Source organism: Thunnus thynnus, chromosome 7 (assembly GCF_963924715.1).
Source record: "Thunnus thynnus chromosome 7, fThuThy2.1, whole genome shotgun sequence".
Taxonomy (NCBI): Eukaryota; Metazoa; Chordata; class Actinopteri; order Scombriformes; family Scombridae; genus Thunnus; species Thunnus thynnus.
This window is the reverse complement of record NC_089523.1, coordinates 15,082,122-15,099,047: the sequence shown is the minus strand read 5'-3', so window position 1 is coordinate 15,099,047 and position 16,926 is coordinate 15,082,122. Positions and strand designations below refer to the sequence as shown.

Here is a 16,926-nt window from a genome sequence, read left to right as displayed (position 1 = left end):
ACCATTCAGCAAAATGGCCCTAATCTTCTTCACACTTTGAACAACATCCCCATCAGACTCTAGAAACACAGACACTACAGTGTAGTGAAGCTCAGTTTAACTTATGCATCACTAGAACATCACTCAGACAGTTTCTGAACGGAAAATCAAACTCCTCATCCAAATTCAGATAGTCACTGACAGCTCATCCATTTAGTGACCAAACGTTGCCCAACAATGTTCCCTAAAGGATTTGAGTAGGGCTGCAACTGACAATTATTATCATTACAGATTAATCTGTCGATTATTTTCTTTTGGTCAATAAAATGTCAGAAAGTAGTGAAATATGCAGATCACTGTTTCCCAAAGCCCAAGGTCATCATCCTCAAATGTCTTGTTTTGTCCCGACCAACAATTCACAGCCCAAAGATGTTCAGTTTACTATCATAGAAGACTAAAGAAACCAGAAAATACTCACTTTTAAGAAGGTGCAGCCAGAGTATGTTGGCTAGTTTTTCTTACCAAATGACTCAAAACGATCAGTTATCAAAATAGTTAGTGATTAATAATCTGTTGATCAACTAATTGATTAATCGTTCTTGCTCTAGTATTGAGTTGGCAGGCCAATGAAATTTCCATTCTTCTTCATCTCAAGTGGTAACTCAAGGTAAAGCCACTCTACCATGACAGACTAAAGAATATAACTGAAAAAATACATGTAATTATTGCTTGCTTATTTCTAAAAAATATGACCCAAAAGGCCATCAAGCATTTAACTCTCATGCCCATCATCATGCTCAAAGTACAACTAAAAAGAGGGCAAAAGCTACTTTAGTACCACACATATATATATATATAAAATATATATATTTTGTATACTGTACGCATTGTATATGCAGAGGTTGACCGAGCTTACTGTACAGCGTTTTGTCAAAAACATGCACCTTTTTCAGATTTCTCTGAATGAATGACTTGTGACTCATGAGAGAGTTGTTCATTTTCAGTTAAAATTTAATTTAATTTGATGACCCATTTTTTGATGTAACCTATTAACACATTAGGTAACTGAGCAAATTGTCTGATATGATGAATCAATAGCAAGCATCTGTTTTACTTAATATGTCAGGAAGCGTTCTTGAAAACTGAATAATAATATAAAGGGGAAGAGTTAATGAAATACTGAGGATTAGTTGCGTTCTGTCTCTCAACTTGTGTCGTGTAATCCCATTTCTTCAATTGCTCCCATTTTTCTCTACTGTTCATACAAAAGCAGAAAAACAACTTCAAAATATGGTAAATGACAAAACACTCAGCAGCTTCAATTTCTCCATATTCACATCTTTTGTTTCACAAGGGGTCTGCCATTTCTCAGAGGCATCATAGTTCACATTTCTCATAATTACCTTTTCCTGGTTCAGAGTCAGAGCTAAATTAAGGGCCAATTCATTTCCTGTCCAGGCACTTCAGGAGAGAGCAGGGCAATTCTTTACAGATAGCCTTTCAAATGCGTGATGGATGAAAAGCAAGTGTATTCAGAAGAAGAAAGAAAGAAAGAGGCTGAAAAGGTGCTGCAGATTATGATAATAGAGAGAAAACAGAAAGTCAAGTGCAGAAATGGAAACCGTTGGAGGGAAGGAAGTGTGCTGAGAGCAAAGCATCACAGGTTATTTGCGTCCCAATGATATCTTTGTTGTTGTTAATTTATATTAACTCAATATCAGCATAAGAGAAAGTACTTTTAAATGAATGTTCAGAATGTTATCATTAGCATGTCCTAAAAATCAAACAGAAATACGAAGGGGAAACCCTTTAAATTCCTGTGTGGATTACTATAACAACGACTATAAAAAGGATTATCGGTGTGTCTGTGTGTGTGTCTGTGTGTGTGTGTGTGTATTTGAGCATGCTGAGCCACTGGGCTGACGTAACAGTCAGTTTAATCCCACAGTGTAAATCTCAGAAAATGAGCAGCAAAATGCCGAACTGAGAGTTCACAACAGACTACAAACAGTAAACAGCAAAGTTTGTTGTACCAACACGCAGATTCATAAAACACACATAAATTCCCAGATGGACAGATATATATTTACTCTTGATAACCTTCTTTTTGTCCCTTTCCCTCTGTCTCTTCTGTCTGTCTGTCTGTCTGTCTCCCCCTCCTATCCTCTTTAATTCCCAGCACTTTTGCTATTGGAGTGCTGTAAGAGGATAAGGCCATTCCCTAGGAGAGCAATAAGAGGATGAATATGTGTGTGTGGGTGTGTTTGTGTGTGTTTGTGTGTGTCTGTGTGTATATGTGTGTACACATGCATTTTTTGTACATGCACATGTTGGTCAGCCAACGTCCAAATAAGTACAGGCGTGTTTATATATAAAGTTGTATGTATGTCTGAGTGTGTCTGTCTAAGAGTGCATCCATGTGTCTATATATGTTGGTTGAGCATGTGAGTGTTTTCCCTACATACGGAAAACCTCTTAATTCCCTGTCAAGACGGGACTCTGAGAGTTGGAATACCATTAGAGAATCCCTGTGTATCCTTCTTTTGTTGTTGAATCTCTCAATATTCTCCTCCTTTTTAACTGCAGAGCGATCACTGGCAATCATTAATCAGCCTGTCTCTTACAGTGGGAACAGAGAGGAAAAAGATCAAAGGGATATGCAGCAGCAGAACTGCCTAATGATTTCATTTTTCTGGACAATTTTAAAAGCAGACACTCACATGTTGATGTACTCAAAAGGTTGGCTTGGATGGAACCAGAAGGAAATGCTATCATCAGTCCTTTGAAAGTCGTATGATTAATGGTCATTTAAATTCAGAGTCCTCGATTTCTTTAAAAACATCCTTATTCCTTAAATAAGACGTTTCAGCCAGAAATATTGTACACTGAACTATGGAAGCAACAACATTGAAATGTAACTTCCTTGTAACTTTAAAGTGATTGTTATAAACAGGAGTTGTGACCACTCAATATTCACTAATTAAATAGAACAAAGATTTGTCAAATATATAATTATATTTTCATTTACTCAGTAAATGAGTGGGAAGACAGGCAGGTAATCAGTTAAGCTGAGGCTAACCTAAAATTAGTAGTTTCCTCCCGAGTTTCACAATGATCAAAAGAAAAAAGCTACTGCTCATTGACTATTTGTCCTGAGTGTATAGTTAGAGGTGAGAAAAGCAAATTAACAATGTATCTGAGGGCAGAAGTTGAGAGAAATCAACTTTTATTGGTAAATCATTTTTTATTTTATCTGTTGTACCTCGATGTTGCTGCTAAAAATAACCCACACTTTTGTACTAGTGGTACATGGCAAATGTACAAGGTCAATGCTGCATTAGGCTCACCACAAGGTTTTGGTGCTCCATCATGTAATGTCATTTCACCCCAACATCCCATTTAAGAGAAATTCAGAGATAAAATACTACTGCAGACACTGGCCTACAGGGAATGGACACAGCAACACTTTCTCTGCAATCCATTACAGTACAATAACACCATAGAGTACAGCTTCAAAATGACTCGATATGAATCTTCTTTTCTCTCTGTGTCATTAAATAGCTTCACAGGGGCAGCATTTATTGCATGGCTATTGCATAAGATTGGATAATACTGTATAAAATAACAGGTGCTTTGATTATTATGTTCACCTGTATGCACACCCATATGAACACATCTCAACATCAGTATAAAATACTTGAATGATGCAACACCATCAGACACATGGTGTAATAGACTCTTTTTATTCATCTTTCACTTTTACTATTTTTCCTCTGAGAGGAGGGCACACTTTCCCTAGTATATGCCTCTTGCAGTCTTTCGAATATTTCCACTGGTTAAGATATTTTGTTGTCTATTGGAGTCTGTTTCTGTTTATTGAGGAGAAAATATGGCTAACAGTAAAACACTGAATGGATGAGGAACAGTCCTTAATTAAGTTGTTGTTGTTTTACTACTGTTCTTACTTATTCTATTCATGTATTTAGTGAATACATCTGTATTGTACATGGTAATACAGAAGCTGTCTGCTGTATAGACACCTGAACTCAAAGCAATGTCCAGGATTTTTCAGGAGCACAGCCTGCAAACTTCGACAGAGACTTCAAATATACTTAAAAAGTATTTCTACTCTACTTGATGCACAAGTCGACCATCCTCTGAACATAGAAATCAGAAAAAAAACAATGAAAAGTATTGGCAGGAAGAAAGACTAGTTAAGTGTCAAAAAGACAGGAGCAGGAGGAGAAAGAAGGAGACAGACAGAGACAAGAGTCAGGCAGTGACAGATAGATGGAGAAATAGAGGGAAAGATGTGTGAGCTGAATAAAGAATTCTTTGATATTGAGTAGTTTCAGTTCAGCACCCTTTTGATCGGCTGTCTTAAGAGGATTTCACCCAAACTGACAACAGAAAATGAAAGTCAAGGTAGAGTTATATTGGGGTTTAAAATGTGAAGACATAAACCTGCTGACAGCGTTCTTTGATATGTGGTTGACACTTGTGACACCAAGGAGGACGGAGATCTAAGGCACTTTGCTTCATGAATTCCTTCCTTTGTCAAATTCACAGAAAAAGGTCTTGACATTGTACAACAAACGACTGTCAATAACATCATAAAAGCATTGCATTTTCTAAAAAAAATCAAATATCAAATCTAATAAAAGGTGATAGCCTTTTTTTTTTTTTTTTTAGACACATTCATTTTAGATATTTGTCAAATAACTACAGAGTTTTGAGTCAAAGTTCATTTTGTTGAAGTCAGGTTTTGGTCATGGTTGGCATTAATTTAATCTTAAAAAGACGCTTGCGTGAGTCCACTTGGTCAGCAATTTTGTGTACACATGGAGTGAAAAACAGACTTTTTTGTACAAACAAGTACAAGTTTCAGTTGATATCAGACCCAAGAGGCAGAAAAAGAAGAAGACAAAAAGTAAGGATAAAATAAGAGCAGTGATGAAGAGGAAGAAGTAGCAAAGCAGGGTTTGAAGTCAGAGATTCTATAAAAGATTGATAAAACATGCCAACCATGAAAAATGTTTTGGACAAAACTGTGACAGGATGCATCACAACTTCAAACGTACTAAAAATGTTGACCTTTAATTATGCTGTCCCTGTAATACAAACAGTGTTGCTACTGACAGCCTGACTTGATGGTGGCCATTAACAAGCCATAAACTCTAAACCAACTGTGACATTTCCAGAGGTCTTTGAGCTAAATGTTTTGAAAGGAGCACAGACCGTTTGAGGAGCTTCTGCTGCACAAACAGTCCACACCGCAGAGATCACACATACCAAAATTGACATAACCTTTCAAGTCGTAACATAAAGCCAAGAGAATTTTGGAAAATGTGGGATAGATTTGTGATTAGGCTTCCAAAATACAAACATTCCTTTTAAGACATATTATTAATTTAGTCATAAAAGCCCAGTTCAGACTGTTGGGAATTGGATTGGAATCATTAGCACAGCTTTTCATAGTAAAATTTTTAAAGCCACTCTTCACATTACATTTCAGCTACAGTCTAAAGAACATATAATGTGTGTGTGTGTGTGTGTGTGTGTGTGCATTAGTTTGACGTGTCTCTTTCAGTGGGCCTCCAGAGACGAGGTATAAACAAACCATCTACTGATGTCACAACCTTTACATATGAGACCGCACCATAGAGATCACTCACTCACTCAGTCAAACACACATACGCACACAAACACATCTGCATACAAGCACGGTGTCTCATGTTTGCATAACTAAGATGCACAAACTAACATGTAGGCAAATAAACACTGACCATGTACAATGACACACATCCACATGCACGACACATTAAAAACAAATTTATCTTAATCTCCTCCTTCTCTTCCTCCCTTTCTACTATCCATCATCCCTTCCTACATATTCCCCTGTGTTTAATTACCAGCAGTCTTTTATTGCAAAGCCATGAAAAGAAAGAGCAGAATTAATTTCCATCGTTTCACCAATTAAATGACATGAAACAGCTCTTGTTTTAATCAAGGATAAATTAACATGATACTAGCAAACATTACACAGTTCCACATCTACTCACGGGGCTGGAGTAGACACTGTTTGTGTGTGCATGTACAGTATGTGTGTGTGTATCAACACCTTTGCGTGTCAATGTGTGCCTGTGTAAATGTGTGTTTGCAAGTGCAGATAAATCCCACCCAGCGGTGATGCTTAAATTACACTCCTACTGTGAGTGATTTGCTTTTCATGTCTGACAAAAAATCTTTTATTACCATGATATATGAATGCCACACACACAGATACGCTAAACCTGTCTCTTCTGCACTCTGCTCTGCCCTGAACTGCTAATCTACCCTCTCTCTTCTCTTCAATCATCCACTCCCTTTCTCATTCCTCTCCTTTCTGCATCTTTCTCTCCCCTCTTCGTTCCGTTTTCCTGCTCTGCCCTCAGCATGTCTTTGATCTCCACTCACTACCGTGCAGGTGTGCAATCTACTAAAAATCAATTTTAAAGACAGGCTGCTTTGAGACATTTGATCCACTCAGATGTTTTGCCACAAGATGCCGTTTAACTTCTCTCTTTCCAATTTCTCTCAATTTCTAACCACAAGAGTGTGGCTCTAACAAGACAGCTGTGGTGTGAAGTGGGACACAGCGGGGGTCTGACCTCTGGTAAACGATCATTTCAGGGTCCCTGTTCTCAGACACCACACACTTACACTTCAACAAAACACCAACAGCTGGATTCAGAGAGGGACACAAAGACGGTGTGAGTACACAATGAGATAAAGTCAAAAATGAGAGGAAAAATAAGGGTAAAAACAGATGAAAAGGAGGGACAAAGAGTGTAAAGAAGGATATGGGAGAGATTAGAGGGCAATGGGGTCATATAATATCAGCAGGTTGTGGCTCTGATAAATGTTAAGGCTCTGATATGAACTTCACTGAAATGGCCACTAACATTATCAATAAACCCTTCTTCTAACAGTACTGAATGTAGTCAGTGGCACTCTCAACTGTTTTGACTGTTTAGCTTCACCGAAAAACACAGCATGCAGTGCACATTTACTGCCAGTCACACACATATAGAGATGCACCCACGCATGCATGCACATACCCATTCACATAAACACATGCGCATGCGCCACATATCACCCCAGCTGCTATGCCGGATTCATCCAAATATGGTAGGGGATATTTCCATGGCAACAGCAGGCAGAAGGGGTGCAGACTTGTGCGGGATGATCTCCAGAGAGAATCTGCTTTTTGACTTTTGATTCAAACTATTCCCTGTCAATTCATTCAACAGTATAAACATTCCTTCTGCAGTCAGAATATCTCCCTCTCATGAAAACACAGAGAATAAAGCCTTGGTTATGGATTGACTGTGGGGATGCAGCTAAAACACTATTGAAACTGCAAAGTTCCAATATTTGTGTACAAATTCTACAAATACCTACTACAAATATGTATTTGCGTCTCTTAACCAATGTTTTAGCAAACTTTGGTCTCCTTATTTAGAATAAACAGAATGTTTCCCTAAAATCTGTTGCCGTCATGTATAAATAGCAGGTAGAAGGCAGACACTGCTTGGGAGGGAATCGTATTTTACACGGTAATGACTGACCATAAAACACAGAGAGATGTCTTTGCTGTGAACTCAACCATATGATAAGTCACAGCTATTATTACGCTGCCTTGCACGGTCAAGAAATTTATAGCAAGGAGGGACAGTGCATTTTGTGCGTGCATGTGTGTGTGTGTATATACAGGAAGGTAGACACAATCTAAATCTCCTGCTGTGTAACCCACACACTCCACACACTAATACATTTGTCTGGTACAGTGGACAAACACACACACATAGACACACATTCACAAAAAAGCAGGAACACATTCAAAGTGAGAAAGTCCTCTGCAATCTTAGAAGGTCATTTAGGGGATTTAGGATTTGTGATGCATTCTCAGACTAATGAGTCAGACTGCATTTGTCTTTGTTTATTACAGGGCATCATCAGAATTTGGTACTGCCAAAATAACAGAAAAACGCAATCCTTAAAAACTGTGTGATCTGGCTAATACAATATGTATTATGTTGTGTTCTTATGTATGGCCGCAAAACATGGAAGGAGGGAGAGCTGAAAGAGATTTATTTTGGTATGTCAATAATGAAAGACATCATCTGTATCCTGAAGGATGTATCTTAACTGCGTATCAGGCAAATCACATGACAGATAGAAGAGGTTATTATGTTGATTTAGAGAAAAACTAATGACATGGAGAGAAATGTACATTTGTGCTGGTGTGTGCAAGTGTGTAGATGTGTAAGTGAGGCGAGTGTCTGTGTGTCCCATGTGGCTACAGATATTTATCTCAGCCCAGCTATTCATTAATGGGTCTGTAGCCTGCTGGCACCATGAGGAATTGTGAGACAGAGGCAATCAATACATTCAGGCTCCTAATCCAGACTGTGTGTGTGTGTGTGTGTGTGTGTGTGTGTGTGTGAGTGTGTTTAAGTGTGTGCGTGTGACATAGTTTCCTTGTGATGTGGTAGCCCCAGGACCTGATGTGGGTTTTCAGGATTATTTCTAAATGAAGGGCATAAAACATCTAAAACCAGACACACATTGAAACTGACTGCTGAGGCTTTTTAAATTGATAAAATGTATCTAACCAGGCTAGTAATGCTGTGTAAGAGACAACTCATTGAGATTGATGGCACAAGTAGCTTTGCACTGTGTTACCGCATCAGTTTGAAAGGGTTATGAGCGTATTTTTCAACATTCCTTCAAATTTACTCACAACCTAAGAATTAAACAGTCACAAGTTTTAAGACAGATGTGTCACATCTACACAACGTTAAAGGTGATAATACTACAGACAGAAATTATTCACAGAGAAACTGTGTGTTCATCTTAAATTATTATATGTCGCACACAGTAAATCTCAAACAGTGAAAATGCAATATTGAGATCCGGAGATCTTGTGGTGTTCTATTCTATTCTTTTAATGACTATAGTTATCCACCCTAGGTAACTGAATAATCCGCTTTATCATCATCTGTGTACTCTTGTGGTAATGTAATTATCCTGGTGTTAAACGAGTGTCTGCCCAACTGGGCTAATCAGAAGTTCCATCCACAGACCTCCAGCGAGCTGAGCACCCACCCGTGACCAACTCCAATTTACAACTACAGCCTGTTTATGATACTGACACTAACGAAGGCTGATATTCAATTAACCGACCTAATCAAAACAGACTGGCCAGAGATACAGGACCATGAGATGCACTGCAAAAAATTGCAATTTTAATAAGATATTAAGTTCTATATTGAACCTTAGAAAACACACAAGTGGAAAGGCAAATCATGTGAGAGATTTACTTGATTTAAATGCAGTTTCATTTAATTCAAGAAATTGTAATGTGACTAGAAGTGAGGGGAGACTGCTCTACTAGATGGTGTTGCATAATTTAAGAAAATTTTGAAAAAGGATTTAATTTGGTAACAAGTGATGTCAGCTCAGCACTCTGGGATAGTTTCCCAGATTGAATACCAAATAGCATTGTATCTAGTTGAAGTTGTCAAAGTGGATATGCTTTCAGGTGAAACAAATTTCAAGTTTACTTTATTTTTTTAAAACGCCTTTATTACTTTTCACACATATACTTATCCAAGGATTTTTGTCCAAATTGGGAATTTCCAAATCAGCATGCACTGCAGTTGTTGTCATTGCTATTTTTACTGTTATCTTGGAGAGGAGTTAACACGGCCATGTGCTACACCAGAAGATCTCATTCTTCTCCATGCAGGTGTCCTGAATAACCAGTAAGAGCAACAAGGACAAACCAATTAGCCCTGCAACTGGGTGATGAGAACCCTCACCAGCTACCAACCTGCCAAAACCACAAATCTCTCTAAGAATTACAGCTACCTCTGTTAGGTTTCTGCAACAATGAATCAGTATTTTGTGGCCCTCTGATGACTCTTTTCTCTCCAGCCTTACTTTTATCAACTTCCACATATTCTCATTTGGGAGCTTCCCTGGTCTTTTACTGCAAACCACTGAATAAACTTTATTTATATAGCACTTTTCAAAACACAGTTAGTGTGCTTTAGTGTTAAGTGCTTTACAATAAAAACAAAACACTGCGATTAAAACAAACTAAGATCCATAAAACACATTATACACACATTACAAAACACAAAGGGAGTAAAACTGAACTTAAAAATTCAAATAAACATGAAATTAAAAACAAATAAAGTCAAGTAAAATAAGCAGGCAGTTAGGTAAAAATCAGGAAATGCTTTCTGATAAAAGAACGTTTCAAAGAGAGACTTGAAAGAAGACACTGACTCAGACAGCGTTATTTCCTTGGGCATGTCATTCCTGAGCCTCGGGGCCCTGATGGCAAAGACTCTGTCCCCTTTATTTTTCCGCCTGGACTTTGGAAGAGACAGAAGACCACTGCCCGAGGATCTTTAACTATGCAAAGGTTCATAAGGGATTAAAAGGTCTAAAATATAATCTGGAGCCAGGTCATGAAGAGCCTTAAAGGCAATCAATAAGATCTTAAAATCAATCCTAAAACAAACAGGGAGCCAATGTAAAGAGGTGAAAACAGGTGTGATGTGATGGTGCCTCTTAGTTCTGGTTGAAAGCCTGGAAGCTGAGTTCTGTACAGTCTGTAGTCATTTCAAAGTTTTTTGATTAAGACAAGAGAAAATGCTGTTGCAATAATCAAGGCGTTAGGAGATTAAAGCACATACAACAGTTTCTGCATCTCTAAAATTTAAAAAAGATCTTATTTTTGCAATATTTCTCAGATTATAAAAACATGATTGGACAAACCTTGTGATATGTTGCTAATGACAAAAACATAAATGGCTATAAAACAGGACACCAAGATTTCTTGCAACAGGCTTGATATGTTGTGACAGGTAACCAGTAGATGAAAGTATTTGTTTTGTGATATGCTGGGACCCAATAATAAGGACTTCTGTTTTATTAGAATGAGTTGAAGAAAATTTATCATTTATCATTTATTATTTTTACATCAATCTGACAATCCTGCAGAGAACTCATCATACTAAGGTCAGTGGGTTTAACAGAGATGTACAACTGTGTGTCATCCACATAGCAATGAAATGAAATACCATGTCTACTGATCACATCACCCAAGGGGAGCATATATAGGGAGAACAAAATTGGTCCTAGAATTGACCCTTGAGGCACGCAATTATTGATATGGGAAAACTACGACAGGAAGTTGAGTCACAAAACTTCCTATTTGACAAATATGATGACAACCAGTCTAACTCACTACCAGATAAGCCTACCGAGTGTCTCTCTCTAAAAGAATGCCATGATTAATTGTGTCGAAGGCTGCACTTAAAGTCATGCTGAATTGAAGAGAATTGAATACATGCCTGTGTGAGCATTCATTAAAAGGTCATTAGTGACTTTGAGAACAGCTGTCTCAGTACTGTGATACTGACGGAAACCTAATTGAAACTTCTCAAAGATACTACTGTTTTCCACAGCAGCAAGAAGCTACTGTGAAACTTTTTTTTTCGAGAAATAAAAGGCAGTTTAGAAACCAGATGATAATTATCTAGTAGGGTAGGATGAAGCCCAGGATTTTTTAGGACCACAACCAGTAGACAGACAAGTGTTCAAAATAGAAAGCAAATGGGGCCTAATACATTCCAATAAAAACTTAGCTGGAATTATGTCAAGAGGGCTGGAGGATCATATGAGACATGATTTCTAGAAGTTCAGGCAGAGTGATAGGGGAAAAATAGCTCAAAGTATCCTGGTGCGGGTTGTCAACATCTAAAATGGTAGGATTGGGGGCAATAATAAGTCTTTATTGACTCTACCTTTCAAAAAAAATGTGATAAAAACCTTTCACAGTCAGCATCACAATCAGCAAAGCCACAAGGAGAACTTGGGTTTTCTAACTGATCGACAGTCTTTAACATAAATCTGGGGTTGTGCTGATGAGCAGAAATAAGTTCAGAAAAATAGCATGTTCTTGCATCTTTCAATATCTTATTATAAAGGAGTAGTAACTCTTTCATAGCCACAGAGTGGACCTGGAGACCTGATTTATTCCATTTACGTTCTGCAATTTTGCAAATTACTTTTACAGCTTCAAATACTGTCATTTAACCAGGGCTGTTTTCTAGTCTTTGAATTAGATCTAGTCTTCAAAGGAGCTATGAGATCTAAGGTTGAGGAAGACAGAGAATTAAAAGAATTAAACAAATCACTGGCGTAGGAGAAATCAGAAAACACATTGCCATGGGGATTTAACAGTGTACAGAATTTAGAGGCACTCTGCTCGTTAAAGATATGAAGGTACTAAGAACAGGATAAGACAGTACTAGCAGCCTGTAATTCACAGTTAAAAGCAATGAATTGGTGATCAAATACAAACATGTCCATAATTTCCACAGATGATATTCTCACACCCAGACCAAAGACAAGGCCTAGAGTGTGGCCACGGTTATGAGTTTGGCCAGACAGATGTTGAAAGTTAAAATATTTAGTGAGGTTTAAAAAAATCTGTAGCAAGGACGTTAGAAGACTCGTCAATGTGAATATTAAAATCACCACAACATCATATTTTGAACGAGCCTGGATAAAAATTCAGGGAGCTATTTCAAAAATGAGCCAGCTGGGTTGGGGGGGGGGGGGGGGGGAGATAATGACCCACTGTGGGCCACCAAGTTTAAACATGAGCACTTCTTCAAAGGAAGAAAAATCATTACAAGCTATTAGTTTACATTTGAAAAGCTTCCTATAGACAGTATCAAGGCCACCACTACCACTGCAATCTCTAGGTCAGCTAAAACAGTCTGGAGGACACAATTCAGCAAACTGGCTGTGATTACTAGACTGTAACCAGAATTCTGTTAAAAACATAAAAACTAAATCGGCAGAACAGATAAAATCATTTTAAATAAATGCCTTATTAGAGAGGGATCTTGCATTGAGAAGAGCCATCTTAAACAGTCTGTGCTGGGTTAACATTAGAGTTAAAACTGGAGCTGGGGTTTTGGTCCGGAAATTATTAATATTGCTGTGTAGGATCTACCTGTTTCGTTTGACAGACCTATGTGGAATTACATGAACCTTACAACTACATGAAAGAAGTTGTAAGGTTCCAGATGTGTCACCCAGAAGGATCCAGAGTCACCCAGTATCAGTAATTCTTGCAGGACTTAAGCACAAGTTCCAATTCACATCACCAAAATGTGGTGAAGGCAGTGGTCCAGGTATGATACAGTGCTTGCATGAGTCACATAGATTGTTAATGAGTGCATTAACGTCCGCCTTGAGCAGATGTCAGAGGTCTTCTGCCTGAAGTTGTTCACTCCAACATGAATGATGACTGCTTCAGCAGACGGATGCTCGTGGAGCAGATGTGGTATCTTAGCATCAATATCCAAAACTAAAGCTCCTGCGTAGCAACAAGTCACAGCCCCAGGAAGCGCAATGTGCCAGACCATTGATGATCCCATAATGAATGTTTTGGGATTGTCCACTGGAGGATGTGGAGTCACAGTGGACTGAAGTCGGGCCCCAGCACGACGGCTCCCCCGCTGACATCGGCCACACCTTCCCATATGGGAACTCACCATCACAGGACAGGCACAAGCATTTGAAAGGCTGCTGGTGCCTGTGGGCTGGTAACTTATCCAAGATGGGCTGGTTTGAGCTGTCATGCCACTGCTGCTCCCTGCTGATGCCGTGGTAGGAGCCGGGGAAGGTGGGGCTGATTCCTGAAGATTGAACAGAGAATCTGTTTGATAGCAGGAGCCTTTCCTGGCTGGTGTGTGGTGGGCAGGGTCTCCCTCCACCATGGACAGTAGACCATTGCTCAGTGGGAAGTAGTGTCGAGCAAGCCGGCAGTGATTTTGGCTTGGCGCCCAGTTTAATCCATGGATCCTCGTCAAGTATCGACATGGAGTGTAACTTGGGCAGGGGAGCTTCATCCCCAACAGTGTTACCAGACCACAGAAGAGTCTTTTTGAGCATTTGTCCATCCTTTAATTGAATGAGGGTATAAGAGATTTGGCTCTGCAGCTTCTCGATTTTCTAGGTTAGACTGATGCAGCTGGGGCACCCAGGCTACAGGTGAGTAGGCATAGGAACGCCGAGAGTTAAAAAAAATAAAACCATAAAATTCAAAAAAGCTGGTAAACACACAAGGCAGGGAATGCATAAGAACAAACTAAAAAATTAATAAAACCATTTTAAAACCACTAATTAAAATCAGCTAAGAGCTTCGGTCAATTTTTTTTTGCCACTGTCAATGTGGATGTGGAAGCAGAAAATGTAAGTAACTGTATGTACATAATTGTTAGAGGAGGGGAGAGTACTGTTGTGGGCTTCTCCTCGGTTTTGTAGCTTTGGGCCAGCACTCAAAACAGATGTGTTGCTGCATAGAATTATTTTAATTGACACTATCCATTGAACCCTCTGTATTATAAATAGTCATAACTTAAAAACAACTTAAACAATGACAGAATATCAAAGTTATGACTTAAGTGGATCCAGCCCTTTAATTCTATGAGGACAGGACCTTTTTGTTTTTATGGCCTTTCTCTCCTCACACTTTCATCACTAATGGCAAGTCCAACTCAATTAACATAATGTACAACACACTTTATGAAGTAATGGTTTAAGACTTTACCTCAGTCTCAGCAGAGTGATGATGATGATGATGGTGTAGATGAAGATGATGATGAGTAAGATGAGCATGATGATGATAATGAGCATCATGGTGGCCACAACAACAAAAATGATGCTGGCTACCATGATTTAGTTACACAGCGCAGATCACTGGGGGGGAAGAGCAGAATAGAATTGAATAGAATTATATTTGTGGCATTTTAATGGAAATCACACGATAATGTTTCCAGTCTATTTTGTTCTGTGCATATTGGCTGGCATAGGTGCTAAAATCATTATTCATCTTATGTTAATTACACAGTTGGCATGGCAACCAAAACTCAAGAGGCTTAGAAGCATCTTCCATATGCACACATACATACATGCGCGCGCAAACGCACACACACATACACAAATCTACACATGCACAGATGTAGATAAAAACAGTCCATTTGGAGGGTTATTTTTGCAAGTGAATTGTAGGTGGAAATCTTCTAAGTGAGAGCAAGCTTAATGTGAAAACCACCTCAAAAATCCAAAGCAGCATGTGTGTCTGAGTGAGTTTTTGTGAACGTACAATATAAAGAGTAACAATGTTGCCTGCTGTACAGGATGGGTGCATAGTCTTTTTTTTTTATAGAATTTTAGCACATTTCACCATGCCTCTCTGTGTTTGTGACCTGGGGAGGAAGGGCAGAAATCTATAGTTTTTCCACTAACAAGACTCAAAGTTTACTTCTTAAAAAATAATGTCATTGAAAAAAAACAAAGCAGGCTTATCACACACAAATTATAAACTACCTGGTCATGTGGAGCCCTGGCTACTACTGTATATATCATTTTCCTGTTTATAGCAGAGCCAGGCAACCTCCACTGAAATAATGACCGCCTCCACTAACATCAAAAGAAATTACTGCATAATAATGACATAAACAGCAATCTAGTAACTCAATCACAAATGGAGAAGTGTCTGGATCTGTCAAACTCAGCTCAGCTAATTGCAGTGATTGGTCTATTAGCCTTATCATCAGTTTACTTCATAGTGATTAATAAAAACATTAGGTCACAAAATCAGGAAATAACTAAACCTCATCTTTTTTTTTTCAGTCAGGCAATGTTCGAAGCAAATGGCGCAATCAGTCACAATCACCAGAGGATGTGAGAGGAATAACTCAAAAAACATGGGAGCACACAAGCAGCACCGCTGGTCAAAGACCAGGTTTAAGTTACTTTTGATAATCACCGGCTGGATGCACATTTTATGCAACAAACTGGGTTGAAATATGTTTATACATATATACCAGATGGAGTCTTATTTTAAGGTTAATAGCTACATGTTTATAATCATCAATGGCTCTCATAAGAGGGTTATTTTAGAGAGGAGCACAAAGCCTCTCCATCTGCCCTCCAAAGCATCCATGGTTACAATCCCCAGTGGATCACACAGTTGAATATAGTTGCTGGCTATATAAACACAGAACCTACTCATTGAAAAACAGATTTGTTCCAAAGGATTTTTACTGTTTTTATATGATCCACTCCACTGACCTGCCGATGAGAAGGAACTCGCCCACCAGTCCCTGACGTCTCATGGCCATGAGGATATTGCGGACAGTCATGCCTTCACAGAAACATGCCACCACTCTGGCTTTGGGCAGGTGGGCCCTCAGTCTCTCCAGCAGCCGGTCAAAGCTCTGCTCTCCAGCATTGCTCCAGATTTTGCCTGAAGCAAACATGTCAGACAAATGCAAACACTGTGACTCTTGTGATATCTCAGTTGTTTCATGTTCATTCATTTGATTTTTGTGTCAGTTTCTTAGTTTCATTATTTCATTGTTCTCAAGAATTGACCACTTGACACCCACAGTGTGAAATAAATGGAAGTCCTCTCAAGGAATATAAAACCTTAAATCTATGTACAATCCCACCTTTATTATCAGTGTCTTTATATTTAGTGTATGTTTGGAATCAGCGATAGCCATCAAATGTCTGACATCAGCGTCTCTGTGTTTAACAAAATTAGCTGTAAGAGGTAGTAAATGGGCAAAAACGCTGGCAGACCTTAAAATACCAGTTATACTTGCACTCTACTGCTGTGATGTCTGAATGAAAACTAAATCTAGTTTATTACTTGAAAACATATTTCTGTAATGTTTGGGAATAATGTTGTTAGTTTACTGTGGTTGTCTTGACACAAGTCTCTTACCAGAGTGGGCGATACAGATGCCCTCCTTGGCTGCCATGTCCTTGAACGCCTCCATCCCACTTTCACCATAGTTGCCT

The 16,926-nt window shown here is 38.7% G+C and overlaps 1 protein-coding gene across 2 annotated transcripts in view; it reads right to left on the bottom strand.

Annotated features, from left to right (window-relative positions):
* Window positions 1-16,283, bottom strand: part of LOC137185975 (metabotropic glutamate receptor 5-like) — a 55,462-nt gene extending 39,179 nt beyond the window's left edge. For both annotated transcript variants that reach the window (XM_067594548.1, XM_067594547.1), the window contains exons 1-2: window positions 16,192-16,283; window positions 14,666-14,814 (exon numbers count right to left, since the gene is read on the bottom strand). In XM_067594548.1, the coding sequence (XP_067450649.1) occupies window positions 14,666-14,790 (125 nt within the window). In that variant the 5' untranslated portion in view covers window positions 14,791-14,814; window positions 16,192-16,283. The remainder of the gene's footprint in view (window positions 1-14,665; window positions 14,815-16,191) is intronic.
* Window positions 16,284-16,926: the final 643 nt, after the last annotated feature.